This window comes from Dreissena polymorpha, chromosome 12, assembly GCF_020536995.1.
Source record: "Dreissena polymorpha isolate Duluth1 chromosome 12, UMN_Dpol_1.0, whole genome shotgun sequence".
NCBI lineage: Eukaryota > Metazoa > Mollusca > Bivalvia > Myida > Dreissenidae > Dreissena > Dreissena polymorpha.
Genome location: NC_068366.1, coordinates 9,100,689 through 9,118,883, shown reverse-complemented (window position 1 = coordinate 9,118,883; position 18,195 = coordinate 9,100,689). Strand labels below are relative to the sequence as shown.

Here is an 18,195-nt window from a genome sequence, read left to right as displayed (position 1 = left end):
ACGTTTCATCCGAATAAGTGTTCTTGTATTCTTTATTTACGTTGAGTGCGTTTATTTCAGTGTCGGATAGTCGCTAACAAGATTAATCTGCGACTTTATACTAAGTATATATATACTATATACTGCTTTTAGAGTGCACAAGCACCTACCAAGCTTGTGCATTCTCGTGCCGTTAAAATGCAGCACATGAGTTGGAGCATTCTTTCGATTTACCCTTTTCTTCATTTATAACGTACAGTTCCCATGATTCAGTTTTTCGGGTTTTCGACGGCATATGGTGTAAAAAACGTGCTTTAAGAAAACACAAGCAGTTACCAAGCTTATGTAGTCATGTGACGTCTAAATTGGTCTCGCGCACATTGCCATTTATCAATTTCTTCCATTTTGTGTAACTTGTTTTACCTTTTTTACTATTCACTTATAATGTACAGTGCCCATGTTAAGTGTTCGAAAGTCCCGAACTTGACTATTCAATAGCATTTGCTTTCATTGTACACAACCCCCTGAACCAGAGGGAATTGATACGTGACGTCTAAATGCAGCACGTGCGCGTAATAATCTTTTCCGATTTAGCCCTTGAAGTGCTTTTCAGTGATGTTATTTACTTATAATGTACTTCCCATGTTTAGTGTCAAAAGGTAGCTAATATGGGTTTGTCCGGACTATTGACTTACACGTGCTTTTTGAGTACACAAAGAGCTACTTCGATGACAGTGTAACACGCCGTCTAAATTCGTTACACGCTCATGGTCATTTGTCCTCTTCCGACATTTTAGTAACTTTGTTAATGTACAGTGCCCATTTTACAGTGTTTAAAAAACCAAAATAAGATTTTTTCCGAGGCTATTAATTTATCCTTTGTTTTAGAGTGCGTTAGAACGAATCAATCGGATATAGTAACGTGTCGTCAAATGCTTCATGTGCATATATCTGTTTATCCTATTTATTGCAGCGCTTTTATTTACATTGTTACATACAGCGATCAGTTTTGAATATCGCAAAGAGTTTGTTCGTACTTTTGACTAACACGTGTTTAGTAAAGTATATAAAAACTATTTATCCTTTTTATTGCAGCGCTTTTATTTACATTGCAACGTACAGCGATCAGGTTTGAACATCGGAAAGAGTTTGTCCTTACTTTGGACTTACAAGTGTTTGTAAAGTATAAAAGCCCTTCTCAGGCTGATAGCGTCACGTGCCTTCTTATTTCGTGGCTTGCATGTAATCATTCATTTTGAGTTCTATCAAAAAGCAAACTTAGCAAACTTCAAACTTGATTGTTATATCCGGAATACGCTTATCTTTCGGTCTGCTCGAGTTAAGCAATTAACCGTTGACCGTTGAACATGTGCGTCATTTTATTGCATTAAATACGGCATGTATTGTCGATCTAAACATTCGCGTGAGATATAAGTTCTAAAATGTATCAGTAGAAAGTGTATACCAAACTTCGTTGTTCCGGGATGCACAATTGTTTAATAGAAAATGCATTGGAGCATTAAACATTGTGTACTACAAACATGTTTTATAACCGGCGAGGTAATTCCGCGTGACGTGCTCGTCTAAATATTAAAGCGCACTGTGCAATCGCGTTACGTGCTAAACTCAATAAAAGAACCGGAATCAATATGGCGGAATATGGACCATCCAACGCGGAAGCAGTAAGTTAAGCATGTTTCTATATTGTTAATTTGAATTGTTCGCAGTTCTTTAAAAGTAGAATAAAATATATAATAAACAATACCATTATTTGTTTTCGTTACTTGAAGTCTCTATAACGCTCAAAATCAACGAAAATTTCGTTAAGTATTTCGTAAAATAAAGTTAACACCTTAACAATCAGTGTTCCTTATAGCAATAGCCCAAATTTCTACGCTAGATGTGGTATGATTACATAGATTTTTGTAGATACAAAATGCTCGTTTTAATTTATTTGTGGCCACAATTAATTCCCGCGAATATATCTATTCATACGACACACAAACACCATGTTAGTGTTCATGTGTCGCATGAATAGATATTTAAAACAATAATAAAAACGAGCATTTTGTATCTACAAACATCTATTTTACCAGACCACATCTGACGTTGAAATTTCGGCAATTGCCATAAGGAACACTGATTTTTAATTGGTTTAGTTTATTTTACGAACAATTGTACGAACTTTTCGTTGATTTTGAATAGTAATGTTACTTTAAATATATGCTCAAACATCAAAGCGTAAATAATCATTATGTCCTTATGTCATTATGTGGTTTGGAATCAAGACTAGAGACAAAGAAAAGTCGCCGGGTTTACTTACAAGTAAAGTTTATTTATCGCGTGATTAAACAGCGTACACAGCGTTAACCCATTTATGCCTAGCGCCTAGAAAAAAAGCATCTGGCAAACAGCTTAGACCCAGATGAGACGCCGCATCATGCGGCGTCTCATCAGCGTCTGCGCTGTATTCTTAAAGGCATTTCTGTAAGAAATATTCTAAATATAGAAATAAATATACTAGACATCCCTAATTTTGGAAATAAATTGATCCAATTTAGAAGAATGGGATAATCAACTTTGCATTACTTGGCTAATGGGTTAATACACACTCTCCCATTAAAGGGGCCGTCCAACAGATAATCGTATCGTATCGACGCGATTGGATATTTTGGGAAACAACGAGGATTGCTTATATAGTTAAACAATACATCCGCTCTGAATTTGAGCGTGGATGGTCGAATGGTCTAGGCGGGAGGCTTTTTACTCCAGGACTCCAGGAATCCAGGGTTCAGTGGTTCGAGCCCTGATGAGGTTTTTACTCTTTTCATTTTTTAAAATTGTATTATTGTTTTTTTACTGGAGATTTTTAGTTCAACTGTTTAAATTTATCAATATAAAGCATTTAAAGCATTTAATGACAAGCTTCAATACACTCCAAAATCTGTTGGGCGGCCCCTTTAAGAGACAGAAACCAGAAAAAAGTGTATGAGAAACGGCAGAAGCCGAGTTAACCGAAGAATAAACGTAAGTACTCTTACCAGTTGAGGAGAACTGAGATCATTGAAACAGAAACAAAAACACATAATCTTTTTACTTTTTTATAATTGACCGCTTGATTTGTTGGCAGGCACATCATCATGCCATGCATATATTGACATGTTCATTAACGTATGTTTTATGACAATGAAGTTTATAAATCACTAAAATGCATTAGACTGGTACTTGCAGTGTATTTATTTAAAGCCAAAACATATAATTAATGTTTATATGTAAGTTTGTTGTGCACAGATATTTAAAAATAAACTTTATTACGAACATATTTTTGAAAATAGTAACCCAACTTGTGTCAGGCATGGCATCCCATGCAAATAGCTGGTACCAGGCAACTCGCAACGATACAAAGTTTTAACTTGCCCCCAAAATATGGTAAACTCGCCCCAAATATATTTGACAACTCGTCAAACCAAAGGCATGTTCGTATATCTTAGTGTTTCTACATTAATAGTTTATGCATATTTATTGTTAATGTATTTTTATAAATGTGAGAGTGTATTTATCCAATATTCTGAATAAAGCGAATACAGGTTGCCTGATCTGCATCGAGCTTATTATTTGTATAAGCCAAGAATATGCTTGATATTCCTCTTTTTTCAAATTATATGAATCTCCTTATACAGATTTTGTTGTCCTGAATGTTGAAAATAACAGATAATATAATAATACCAGAAATCACATTCATTACTATAATAGAGACCATCAACAGTTTAATTGGTATGCATTTGCTTTGTTAATAGTATACAATCATTGTGCCAGTGAATTCTCATCCCAGAATTACAACCTCTTACATGCTGTTTCCTAATTGAAAAATGGAACATTTTTTCCCCAAAATCCGACAAAATTTTCCAAAAATACAACGTTCTACAAAAACCTTCATAACTGGTTTATTCAGTGTATTATACAGCGATATTATTCCGTAAGTCTTTATAATATAAATATATAATGCAGTTAAAGTGCCCTTATAAACAATTGGCACAACAAAACAAACGGCTATTAAAAAATCATATTGACATTGTTTCCTTTTTCCCAATCCCATGTTTCATCGAGCTATTTTCCCCTAAGAAAAAGACACAGGCTGTTAGAATATACAGCAAAACAACAACAACAACGAACCATAATTAAGCAAAGAAGAAGCTCACAAAGGGGTTAACTTGATTTTGTCACTTTGATGCAACAAACAGAAGAGGTATGCTCATGTAGCTGCGTTCTATTTCTGTTGATTTCATTTGAGAATATTTAAATAATGTGTGGATACTGTTTTAAGATATTCAGATTTCGTGAAGTAACATAGAAAAAATATCAATTTATAGTTCACTGTGAAATTAATCTTGAATGGAAAAGTTTTCTGTAAATTAACATGTATTTAAGCAATTCAAACTTTTTCCACAGTTTTATCCAGCAAGACTATTTATTTAAAATAATAATAATAAGTATTCATTTATCATCGCAAGCTGCAATTAAATTGATACTCATCTACAGTGCAGTTAAGTTAAGCTTGGAGCTTCATGTACATTTCATGAATAATTTTACTTCAATTACTACTGATTTTCCTGCGTGTGCTATCAAATAAACACGTTTTACTGGGTGTTATTTAAATAGATTTTATGTGAGAAGACTTAATCAATAATTTTATGAGTACCTGAGAATTGCTTTGGGAAAAGGGGGTTTAATGCAAGAACAAAATGTCTCCCCTGATAAGGCATGCAGTCCGCATAGGCTAATCAGGGTAAACACTTTCCGCCTAAATTGGATTTTATGCTAAGAAGAGACTCATTTTAAACGAAAAAACACAATAAAAGCGGGAAGTGTATCCCTGATTCATGCGGACTGCACCAGTAAATATGGTACAACAATTTCCGTACATGCATTAAGCATCGTTTTCCAAGAGCAAGCCATACATATTTACATTATAGCCATCTATATGGTGTTAAACTTTTAAATCATGAGGCAGTAACATGTAATAATTTATGTTTCTGCGGTTTGAATTGATGCATATTCTTTTGCACAGTATAGAACACAATTTTTATTTTAATAACTTGTTCACTTAACATTCTTGCAGTAATGTTTTGCTTTCTTATACAATAATTATGTTGTAACAACTAACTTCTCATTTCTTCATGTGGTATATTAACATATTTTAAACCAGAAGAACAACAAAACCCATAATATCATGTACGCACAATATAATACTCTCTATATATAGAACAAAACCATGATTTATAACATTAAGAATAAAAAATTTCATTTTCCAACATTTGCCGAATCCAATTATTTCCAAACATCAACACGTTACCATCTGTATGTAAAGCTATTACAATAAATGGTTATACATAGACTAACAATGTAAAAAATACATGATCTATATATTCTGCTTTGATGGCGTTGTTAATGAAATATGAACCAATGTCATAACTATCATTTGCACCTCGCACTCAACATCAACAAAGACAGCTTATTCCTAACAGACTCATCTTTTCCTGTTCATAGTCTTGACTCTTGGCGAAAAATCTGGAACATGCTTTTCTGTTTCAGAATGATCAATTATCTTATACTTTCGTACGAAATTTCGATTTTGCTTATTGCAATGAACAATTTGAGGGAGTTAACAGTTTTCATACAGCGTTAAAGCCACACACTTTGCCTCTGACCTTGAAATAAAATACGCGTAAATCAATACATAAAGATGCAATTTGAAAGTGTGCAAAATTGTCATTAAATCTATAGCCTAGCTTACAAGTAAATATTATTTTTCAAACTGTACCGCTTTTTAAACCGAAAGTAGGATTTCTAGACGTATACGTCCATTTCGACAAACAAGATTATTTTTAGGTTTTAAAACGCAAAAACGACCGATTTCAACCTTGTAACTACCAGATATATTCTAATTGGCATAGACAAAATTAAATCTATAGCCTAGTTAGCAAGTAATTTATTATTAGCTCCACTGGCCAGAGGCCAGCGGGGCTTATGTCATGGTATTGTGTCCGTCGTGCGTGCGTGCGTCCGTGCGTTAACTTTTTCTTTAAACATCTTCTCCTGAAGTACTGGTCCAATTCTGATGAAATTTTTCAGGAATGATCCTTGGGTGAACCTCTTTTAAATTTGTTCAAATTATGCCCCTGGGGTCAAATTTGACCCCGCCCCGGGGGTCACAAAATTGAAAATTTGCTTATAAAAGGCCTATTTTGTGAAAACTTTCAAAATCTTCTTGTCCATAACCGTAGGGCCTAGAGTTATCAAATTGGGTATGTAGAGACATCTAATAGTGCTCTACCAAATTTCTTCAAATTATGCCCCTGGGGTTAAATTTGACCCTGCCCCGGGGGTCACAAAATTGAACATATGCTTATATAAAGCCTTTTTTGTGCAAACTTTAAAAATCTTCTTGTCCATAACCGTAGGGCCTAGGGCTACCAAATTCGGTATGGAGTGACATCTAATCGTTTTCTACTTAGATTGTTCAAATGATGCCCCTGGGGTCAAATTTGACCCTGCCCCGGGGGTTACAAAAATGAACATATGCTTAATATATCCGCGGCCCGCGAAATCTCTCCGCATTTTACACTGGTAGATTCTGCCTAAGCATTTTTAAAACGAGCGATATAATTGGCTGTCGTTTCCCAATCTTCCAATTAAAATCGGTTTCATAAAATGTGTTTGGTATTTCGTATGCAAATGGCGCCGTTGTGAAGCGAAAATTAAGATTATTGAAATGACAAATATCAATCGAATTAACAACTGACATCATATAGTTGACAGGAATAATGAAATCTGTTTGTCAACGAAAAAGACTACGTTTTAGATACAAGAAACACATATTTTGTTAAGAAATGTGCACTGTGAATTTGTGTCACGGAAACGAGTGTTTCTGTTTGCAAATGGGGAGTTCAGTCTACTCGCGAAGTAAAACAATTTAGAAGAGGATCTTTCGAACATGGAAATAGACAAACATGATTTGATTTATATGATAGTGGATCTGTGTATAATCAGATTCATATGCATATTCTACTTTATTATGTTTGTCGCGCTGTTCAGTTAATTGAAATAGCATTGAACTAAAGATGTGAAATGCAAGATATTGAAAGGTAAACAAATTATATATATATTAATTAAACACAGTTTAATACATCATTAACACAAGAAGAACACTCAAGTGTGTTTGTTTATATTTAGTCCATTAACATTGTTTGTATATAACATTGTAAAAAAAATTCGAATTGTTTTGTTTGTTTTCACCAAATGGTTAATATTATTCTTTTATGTTAACATTCTCAAAATTCTTGTTTTATTATAGGCCATATTTATCTTTTTTTTTAATGACATAATTTTATGATTTATAAACAGATTGCAAAAAATATTTGTTTAAGATAAACTTAACAACAAATTGTTACATTGAAATTAAGTGATTTTAATATTCAGTAGCAAAAATGTAAGGAGAATCCAACTTAAAAACGATATATTAAAAGTATATTCTACCAATGCCATGAACAATCCCCTTGTTTATAACATGACTTCCGCTAAGTCTATTACTAGCAACCTATCAGAGAATAGGCCAGATACCTTATTTCAATATATGGCAATCCTAGTATTTTTCAAAAACAAACATGACAGGTAACCAATGTCAGATGGAAAAAGTAATGGAAAGTTAAGTCAAGCTAATTGTTTGTCATGATATCTCTTTAAACTTCACGACATATGCAATTAGTGCTGCCATGATCGCAACATCTTGATGAATTATAATTCAATTATTTGTCTCATAAACATTTACTTTATTTAACAAACAACATCTACAAAGTCATCATTCATTCCTACTGCCTTTCGGCACCTCATGAACTTAAAAAACTCGTAACTTTATGTTTCCTCTTCTTTGTACAATAAACAATTTCTTCACCACGTTAACAATCCTGCTACACTCACTAATGCCTTAAGAATGAAGTAACATTCAGGTGATCTACGTCATTAGGTATTTTGCATATGTCATGAACTATATAAGTAACAGAAACTTTGAAACCTACAAACACTTTTTGGAATTTTGGAAAAAGATTCATGATTGAATGAAGGAACTTTCATTAATCTTGTAGAACATGCGTAGATCTGATCTTCAGCATCTAAAAATATGTGAAATAGAAAGAACGACAATATCTTTTGGAGAGATAAATGTACACTTTTTAGTCTGTTTAGTTAACACCGTAGTAACGTTTTCCATATAAAAAAATGCTCACCCTTCCATCTTTAAGCGCCCAGTGGGACGAGGGATAGAAAGAGAAAGTCACATGCTTGAGTACATTTCAACACATGCGCAGTGCACGCTTTTTTCGCATTAAAAAACAGTGGAGCGACAAGGGCCACCATGGCCCTCAAACGGTACCGCTTTTTAAACCGAAAATAAGATTTCTATACGTATACGTCCATCTCGACAAACGCGATTATTTTTAAGTTTTAAAGCATAAAAACACGTATGTCTACCTTGTAACCACCAGATGTATTCTAATTGGCAAAGATTAAATTTAATCTATAGCCTAGTTAGCAAGTAATTTATTAGTTTTTAAACGGTACCGATTTTAAAACCGAAAGTAGGATTTCTAAACGTATACGTCTATTATGACAAACGCGATTATTTTTAAGTTTTAAAGCGCACAAAAGACGGATTTCTGCCTTGTAACCACCAGATATATTCTAATTGGCATATATACAATATGTTTATTATTAACACTTAAATTTACTAAGCCAAATAAGTTGTGTGGCTTTAAGTAGTTTGCTAATAAGATATTAATATGTGTTTTACGGAAATCGTATTAAAATAATTATTTCAAAGAAAATGTTCAACACGAACTAACAGTATTGCAATTAAAACAATTGAAAGCTCATAGAAGTATGTCAAATGATTTTAAAAAAACCCTTAAAAATATATATGAGCCCTAATGCAAATCCTCTTTCCTACTTTCCAATTTCTGCAAAACACTTTTAATTGGTAACAAATCAGACATGAAAAACACCATACATCTACAGATTTCTTATAGTAAATGTTTTTATTAATATTTGGAATATTTTCCAAACTCTGAAACAACGAGTGTCTGATGGTTTAATACAACAGGAGCTAAGCACCTTTTGTAGCAAACAAAAGAAAACCTGATATCTCTCATTCAATTGAAAAATGCAATGAATTTGAGAGTGCTTGTATTGCCCAAGTGTGCTCTTTGTGAGATATTTTATTCGGGCCTATATTGATCAGATGTATCATATGTGCCCTATTTGGGACCGCCATGAAACAACCATACCTGACTGACACCACTCTGTAGTGAACCTACTCACATTGTATGATGATACTGGTAAAAATGCTATATCGATAATACAATATCAGGTATTTTTGGATCAGCACTTGTATTGTGTCAATATAAAAACGAAAGTCATACTTTTCATATTTGATTAACATATCTCAACGTCCTTTTGTGAATAAGCATTTTAAAATATTGCTACTCATATTTTAGACAGAATTAAACACCGTTGATGTAAAGTATACCTACCTACATGGTACTGTGTGCAGACACATTTGTGTTGTTTTCATGTTTACACGTATATAAGTAATGGTTGTTTACTGTTTGTAAAATTGATATGTATTTGGAAAATGTGCAGTTATACATAACGGTATAATCGAATGGTCATGAAAGAATGTGTTGTGCATTTAAAATTGATATCGTAAGTTAGTCGTTTATGCTGCAGTTTTGTTGTGCATTATTTTAGCATGGGCTCTTGTTTGAGATAAAAGGGCACATTTATAAAATCAAATAAAAAAATTTTTAACTAGAATTTTTGGACGTAAACTAATGAAAATACATATCTAACAGTTACTTTAAATATATTAAGAATACTTATTCGCTATGCGCACACGCTATGCGTTGATACCAAATGGTTATTTTAAATACACCAGTTGTAACCAAAATCACTTACGTATGTCATATCTCGTTTTAGATGGACAACATTGACCTGGACTTGTCTAAACAACTCTCCACAAAGCTTGAGGATGAAGGAATTACAGATGAAATGGTGATGGCAAGGCGCATTACATTCCTGATGATAGAAACTGGTTTAACAATGATTGGTAAACTAAGCAATATATCAATCGAGCATTTCTGTTTTGGCAGCCAGTCGGAAGGAGCGTTAACGATTAACGGTTCTGACGTAGACATATTACGGCGTATACCTTCTATTAATATAATGCGATATTGAAACTTTGTCTTCAAACGCTTAAAAATTTTCTTAAAGATGGCGTATGTCCTCATTATATCATTGACCGTGTTAATCTGTTTGACGATAAACTAAATAGTAAACAACGTCGCATAGTACATAACAAGGTGACGGTACTCATAGATAACAACCTGCAGGGGTTTGTGTGGAACCTTGGCAACGCAACACGAATGTCCACTGACCAGCGTTTCATTTCTCATGTATGTATTCGCAGTAAACTCGCATTTGAAAGGATACAGTGGTTCCATATTCTTATGCTTGATTTGCATGGCTTCATCAGTAAACCAATCGATGTTGTTGGGCATCAGCTTAACACACTGATGAACAAATGTAAAGAAATAATAAACTTTCACAACGCGAATGCATTTGAAATACAAGCAGCTAGGGAAATATTGACAACTGTTATGTCTTTTCGAGGCTCTATTCAAGCGGCTTCAGCGATTCAAAGCGGTGGCTCGATTAACCAAGATGTCATGGACAGTTTCAAGGAATCGGTAAAAGTCGGTGATGTCGCAAATCAAATTAATGTTTTATCAGAAATGCTTAGCTATGGCAATCTTGCTTCGGAAATAAAGGATTCTTCAATTAACACACATGCCAGTGAAACCTTTAAAAAGGCACTCGAGACAAATGGATTCTCAAGTCGACTGAAATTAGCATCAGTCATGTATTGCTCTGGAAACTTGCAGTCGGCAAAATTTATTCTTGAATATGCAGAACGTCAATTTTACCGGTACACTATGAAGACCTTATGTCGGTGTTTCAGTTATTATAATCGTTACATAGACCACCGAAAAATGTTTGAAAATAAACCAAATCCTAACACTGAAAGCAAAATTGCATTATGCATAATTTTTCTGTCTAATGAGGCTCCGTGCGTTCCCCCTATGCTTTTGTATGAAATGACCAAAACAAGATTTTCACCTGATTACCAAGAGAAAATGAGTATAAAATTAGAATTGCATGGTGAGGCTAGAGTGGATTATCGCGTGTTCATGTATTACCTGCAATACCTCACGTACGGAGGTCTTGGCATGCGCGAAAAACAGAGCGGTGTCTTGACAAAATTCGAAGACTACATTTCAACGCATATTGATGATCGCATCTTGGATCTCAATATGGATCATGGTCGTAACCGCGAGGTGTCCCACATGGCGACTGCATTAAATCTGCTCGGCCACTGCTGGGAGATGGAAGGGGATCTGAGCAAAGCAGAGAGAAAATATGAGCTATCCCGAGATAGCAAGCCAAACAACAATCCGGCTAACTGGCACATTGGGAGACTTTCACTAGATCAATATATATAGTTGCAACCGGCTGTTATTTATATGCAAACCGGCTGTTATTTATATGCAATGGCACTCGGCTTACGAACTGATGAAAACGTTGATTAGGACTGACTTGAAACATAATGTCAAATATAAATAACATTCACTCATAATATAAATAACATTCACTTATATTTGTAAACTATTTAGTATATTTGGATTTATTACATATCGGAACAATCGAACTTTAAGCGCATTTTTTATGATTTACTGGTATTAGAAAGCGCTTAATACATCGCTGGTGCTTACATTATTTGTACATATTCATTCTCATTTTCAAAACTAGCATTATTGTTATAACAGCTATTATAGACAGCATTGGACAATAAATTTAACTTCACAACATGTACAATTGTTTCACACCTGGACTCAATGAAAATTTTATATTAATAAACATGATTTTTTATGCGGTTTTACTTGCACTATTTCTGCATACTTGTTCTCTTTTTCAAAATTAGCATTAATTTTATTAAAAGCTCTTATAGGAAGTGATGTACAGAAACAATGTACAACCGTGAAATCCAGCAGATCATACGTTGAAATAGCGATTGTTTTTACTTATAATTGCCGTATTATTGTTATGCCCCTCTTCGATGAAGAGGGGGTATATTGCTTTGCTCATGTCGGTCTGTCGGTCGGTCGGTCTGTCGGTCTGTCGGTCGGTCTGTCGGTCCGTCCACCAGGTGATTGTCAGACAATAACTCAAGAACGCTTGGGCCTAGGATCATGAAACTTCATAGGTACATTGATCATGACTCGCAGATGACCCCTATTGATTTTGAGGTCACTAGGTCAAAGGTCAAGGTCACGGTGACCAGAAATAGTAAAATGGTTTTTTAATGATAACTCCAGAACGCATACGCCTAGGATCATGAAACTTCATGGGTAGATTGATCATGACTTGCAGACAAACCCTATTTATTTTGAGGTCACTAGGTCAAAGGTCAAGGTCACGGTGACCCGAAATAGTAAAATGGTTTTCGGATGATAACTCAAGAACGCATACGCCTAGGATCATGAAACTTCATAGGTAGATTGATCATGACTTGCAGATGACCCCTATTGATTTTGAGGTCACAAGGTCAAAGGTCAAGGTCACGGTGACCCGAAATAGTAAAATGATTTTCGGATGATAACTCAAGAACGCATACGCCTAGGATCATGATACTTCATAGGTACATTGATCGTGACTCGCAGATGACCCCTATTGATTTTCAGGTCACTAGGTCAAAGGTCAAGGTCACAGTGACAAAAATCGTATTCACACAATGGCTGCCACTACAACGGACAGCCCATATGGGGGGCATGCATGTTTTACAAACAGCCATTGTTGTATAATGTTATGATTTAATCACAACCCTTTTTTTATAAACAAAGTGTTTTTACAGTAGATGATATGTAACCAAAATGTGTCCACAAATGTAGATATAAATGTATGGACACATTCAGATTAGTTTGGTCCATACTTGCTCCGCTTTTAAACAATGTTCATCTTTTTTTGATAGATGCTTCGTACAGAAATAAAATAAACTGATAAGCAACACACATTTTACTGGAAACTTATATTTCTGCAGGTTATATAAAAAGTATAGATTTTAAAACAAATGTTTCTATAACCTTATCTTGGTATGAAAACACTCAGACTAAAATAATACTTTAGTGGCGTTTTGTCGGTTTGTTAAGTTTATATTACTTGATACAAATGTTTAAAAACAATATGCATGTCAACTTATTGATTATACAGACGTGTATTTGCATACATTCATTTGACTTGTAATAAAACAAGTAAGAGTATAATAATGGCAAACTAAAAATAGTCTTGACAAAATTCAATCGATTTACGTTAAATACATGTATACATATTGGTCCTATTGTATAAGTACTGTCCTAGTCGGATCATTCTTGTCATAACCTAATGGTTGATAAAATGAAAACTGTATAATATTGACATTAATATTCTATATGGTCCACCTACGGATTGATGATTTATATAGTTAATGTATAAGTATATACAACGGATTATTTACTAAACGTGCTTGCAGTATATTTATGCAGTTTTGAAATTGTGAAATGGCGTTTGACTGTATATATTTATATACTGCTAAATGTTGTTTTTACCTACTCAATTGTAATATGGTAAAATTTTTTAACAGAAATTTGATTTGGCTATGATGACACATATACTAAAACTGTTTTTATATTAAGATCATTAAGAAAAAAGTTGACGATTGGGATGCATTTTATGTGAAATTTGATATTGTAGTACAATTAATATAAAATTCAAAACATCGCAGTTTATTTTTTTGTCGATAATGCCAGAAAAGGCGATTTCTTTGTTAGATTTTATTTCAATATTTACTTCTTTAAGAAAGGTTTGCAGGTTCGTCAATAATTCTCGAATGTAAGCGCATTCCCAAAACAAGTGGTCAATTGTTTCAATATTTGATTGGCAAAACTCGCTCAAACTACACTCTTTCAGTCCGCAATTTGTTCAAAATTTATTTTTTGGTACTATTCGAGATAAGAACTTATATTGAACATTAAGCAGATATGTATCAACTGTTGATTTAAATGGAATTGTATATATTATTTTCCAGTAAGTATTTTCGTTTATATTGAATTGTGTTTTTTCCATTTCATTTCAGTATTGTAGTCAATTATATTTTGTGATTCTTGTTGTATACTATAAAATGTTTTGTTTATTTATTGATATTCTCAATAACATCCAAAAAGTTTTTTCTGTCACTATTAATGTATAAATGCGTATACAATATTGTTTTATATTCGTTTGGAGTCGTGGATAAAAGTGACTACTAATTTAAAAATATGTGGTTGTATGTTATATAAGAATTGCATTTCACTAAACGTGTTATATGCATTTCTTTGATAATCGTACAAATGTCCCAATGTTTATATACCATTGTCATACCAGTTTACTAGAAAGATGGATTTGCTATTGATTTTTATATCTTTGATGTTCCTTAAAACATGATGACATATAGGAATACTTCTTTTTGAACTATTTTATTGGTTTTTGATGTTTTGCTATGCGGTTAGCAGAACTTTCAAGAATAATTTTTCTTTACTTACGTTTTTTTTTTAATTATAGTTGCAACTAAGTAACATTCAAATATGGGACTTGTTCCATTTTAGCTCGACTTTTAGAAGAACAATGAGAGCTATACTACTCGCCCCGGCGTCGGCGTTGCTTAAAGTTTTTTTATAAAGTCAAATAAATTAAACACTATCAAAGATAATTAACTCAAACTTGGGATACTTCTTTATGGCAACAAGACAATGTTGTAGGTGAAGGTGCATAACTCTGTCAGCATTACTTTTAGAGTTATGCCCATTTTTAACTTATCATTTCGGGTTAAATGTTTTTATAAGTTCAATAATTTGAATACTATCAAAGATAATCAATTCATACTTGGACTACTTCCTTATGGGAACAAGACACTTGTTTAGGTCTTGCTGGATAACTCTGTCAACACTATTCTTTAAGTTATGCCCCTTTTTAACTTAAAATATGTTGTTAAATTTCTAAAAATTAAATACTATCAAAGATATTTATCTCAAATTTGTATTACTTCTTTATGGCGACAAGACAATTGTGTAGGTGAAGATGCATAACTCTGTCAGCATTATTTTTTTAGAGAAATGCCTCTTTTTAGCTCGACTATTATATATGAAATATATATAGTTGAGCTATCCTACTCACCCCGGCGTGAGCGTTGGAATGTTTAAGTTTGCGTACCACCTCATATATTGTCAATGTCCCTTGACATATTGCTTTTATATTTTGCATACTTCTTTACCAACATGACTCCAATCTATCAACGAGAGCAGACAACTGTATCAAGCATTTTGTAAGAATTATATCCCCTTTTTCACTTAGAGTATGCATATTATTGATAAATCTATGTTAAAGTTTGCGTACCACCTCAAATATTTTCTATGTCTCTAGACATATTGCTTTAATATTTCGCATACTTCTTTACCAACAAGATCCCAATCTATATACAAGAACAGACAACTGTATCAAGCATTTTGTAAGAATTATGGCTCTTTTCCACTTAGAATATGCATATTATTGATTAATCTATGTTAAAGTTTGCGTACCACCTTAAATATTTTCTACGTCCATTAATATATTGTTTTCATATTTTGCATACTTCTTTACCAACATGACACCAATCTATAACAAGAGCAGACAACTGTATCAAGCCTTTTGTAAGAATTATGTTCCCTTTTAATACTTATAAAATTGAAAATTTGGTTAAGTTTTGTGTTTAGGTCCACTTTTTTCCTAAAGTATCATAGCTATTGCTTTCAGAATTGGAACACTCGCTTACTTTCATAAGGGGACTATACAGGAAAAGTTGCATAACTTTGGTTGGCATTTTGACGGAATTATGGCCCTTTTTTGACTTAGTGACTTCGAATATTTTGTTAAATTGTTTGTTTAGATCCACTTTACTTCTAAAGTATCAAGAATATTGCTTTCAAACATCAAATACTTTCTTATTACCATGATGGTACTGAACCTGGCAAGTTGAATTTGTTCTTGACCTTTGAATTGCCTTGACTCTCAAGGTCAAATTATTAATTTTTGCTAAAATTGCCATAATTTCTTTATTAAGAATCAGATTTGATTCATACTTTGACAAATCAACACATACATGACATACCACAGTGGACTCTACCCAAACCATCCCACACGCTCCACCCCAGAATCTCCACCCCACACCAACTTATTATATTTTTTTTCCCTTATTTTTCTTATGTTTGAATGATCATCTAATAAATGACCACAACCCAACATTATATATACCCCCCTCTCCACCCCCTAAAATACTCCCAACAACTTTTTTTTTGAAACATGGTAAAAAAAACACAAATATGCATTTATTTTATTTTTGAAGGACCGTCCAACCATCCGACCCAAGCTATTGCTATCAAACTTGAAATAAAATCTTATGAGTTTTATGTCTTTACAAATGTTCTATATATTGTGGAAAATATACCTGAACTCAGAATCAGTCTATAAATTGCAATTTCTTCAAAACATAAGCGATCAATATGTTTCAATTATGATCCTCTTCCACATAGAATATGACTATATTACCTTGTCCTTAACAAATATCAACAATTTCCCCATGATTTCTTACGTTATACTGACGAGCACTCGAAAAGTCGAGCGCGCTGTCTTCTGACAGCTCTTGTTTACAAAGTTTTTCCTGTAGCAGGAGTTTGCATTTGCCATGGTTGTTTTATCTAGGTATCGTTTAACACAGCCCGCTTTAATGGCGTTCAGAAAAAACAATGTCTATTTAGGCCTCTATTTTCATAAGGCGGAATTTATCGTTTTATTGTCCGGCTTTTCATCCAAAATAAATTTAAACATAGTTGATGTTAATTCATCAAAAAACTTACTTTGATGGATTTGGTAGAACTGAAAATGGATATATTAAATTCGGTAGTGCAACAGTTTTTATAACAGAAACCTTTTTCCATTAAGCAGGCTCAAAATTCTTTAATTGTCGGCATTGTTTTTTTTTAGCTCATCTATTTTTTGAAAAACAAAGTTTGAGCTATTGTCATCACCTGGTCGTCGGCCTCGGCGTCTGCGTCGGCGTCCGGTTAAGTTTTGTGTATAGGTCCACTTTTCTCATAAAGTATCAAAGCTATTGCATTCAAACTTGGTACACTTACTAACTATCATTAGGGGACTGGGCAGGCAAAGTAAGATAAGTCTGGCTGGCATTTTGACAGAATTATGTGCCCTTTTTATACTAAGAAAATTGAAAATTTCGTTAAGTTTTGTGTTTTGGTCTACTTTACTCCTAAAGTATCATAGCTTTTGCTTTCAGACTTGGAACACTCGCTAACTATCATATGAGGACTGTACAGGACAAGTTGCATAACTCTGGTAGGCGTTTTGACGGAATTGTGGCCCTTTATTGACATAGTAACTTCGAAAATTTGGTTAAATTTTGTGTTAAGATCCACTTTACTTCTTAAGTATCAAGGCAATGGCTTTCAAACTTCAAATACTTTCATACTATTATGACGGTACTGTACCTGGCAAGTTTGACCTTGACCTTTGAATGACCTTGATTCTCAAGGTCAAATAATTAAATGTTGCTAAAATTTCCGTTACTTCTTTATTTATGATAAGATTTGATTCATACGGTGACGTAACAACACTTACCTGACATACGACAATAAACTCCACCCAAGCCACCCCCACGCTCTACCCCAGAATCCCCCTCCCCCCCAAAAAAAAATCCATTTTTTCCATTTTTTCTTATTTATGAAAGATCATCTAATAAATGACTACACCCTCACACTATATCCCCCTCTCAACCCCCGACCCCCCAGACGCCCCCAAAAAACATTTTTTTTTTAAACATAAATATTTATTTTTATTATTTTATTTTTGAAAGACCGTCCAACCATCCCACCCAGGAATCCCCCAACAAACAATTTTTTTCACTGTTTTTCTTATTTTTGAAAGATAATGCAATAAATGACCTCACCCTCACCCTATACACCCCTCTTCACTACCACCCCTCCCTCC

General features: G+C 33.7%; 2 protein-coding genes across 3 annotated transcripts in view; one reads left to right on the top strand and one right to left on the bottom strand.

Annotated features, from left to right (window-relative positions):
* LOC127854008 (uncharacterized protein CXorf65 homolog) overlaps nucleotides 1-18,195 on the bottom strand; it is a 439,263-nt gene that overhangs the window by 147,750 nt on the left and 273,318 nt on the right. The gene's annotated exons all lie outside the window — the stretch shown is intronic.
* LOC127854004 (uncharacterized) lies at nucleotides 1,346-11,957 on the top strand. The gene is made up of 2 exons (XM_052388906.1): nucleotides 1,346-1,661; nucleotides 10,009-11,957. The coding sequence occupies exon 2, from the start codon at nucleotides 10,455-10,457 to the stop codon at nucleotides 11,589-11,591; it is 1,137 nt and encodes a 378-aa protein (XP_052244866.1). The 5' UTR covers nucleotides 1,346-1,661; nucleotides 10,009-10,454; the 3' UTR covers nucleotides 11,592-11,957.

Bases quoted from the DNA above. Each gene is read 5' to 3' on its own strand.
- LOC127854004 (XM_052388906.1), top strand. From the start codon at position 10,455: ATGTCCACTGACCAGCGTTTCATTTCTCATGTATGTATTCGCAGTAAA.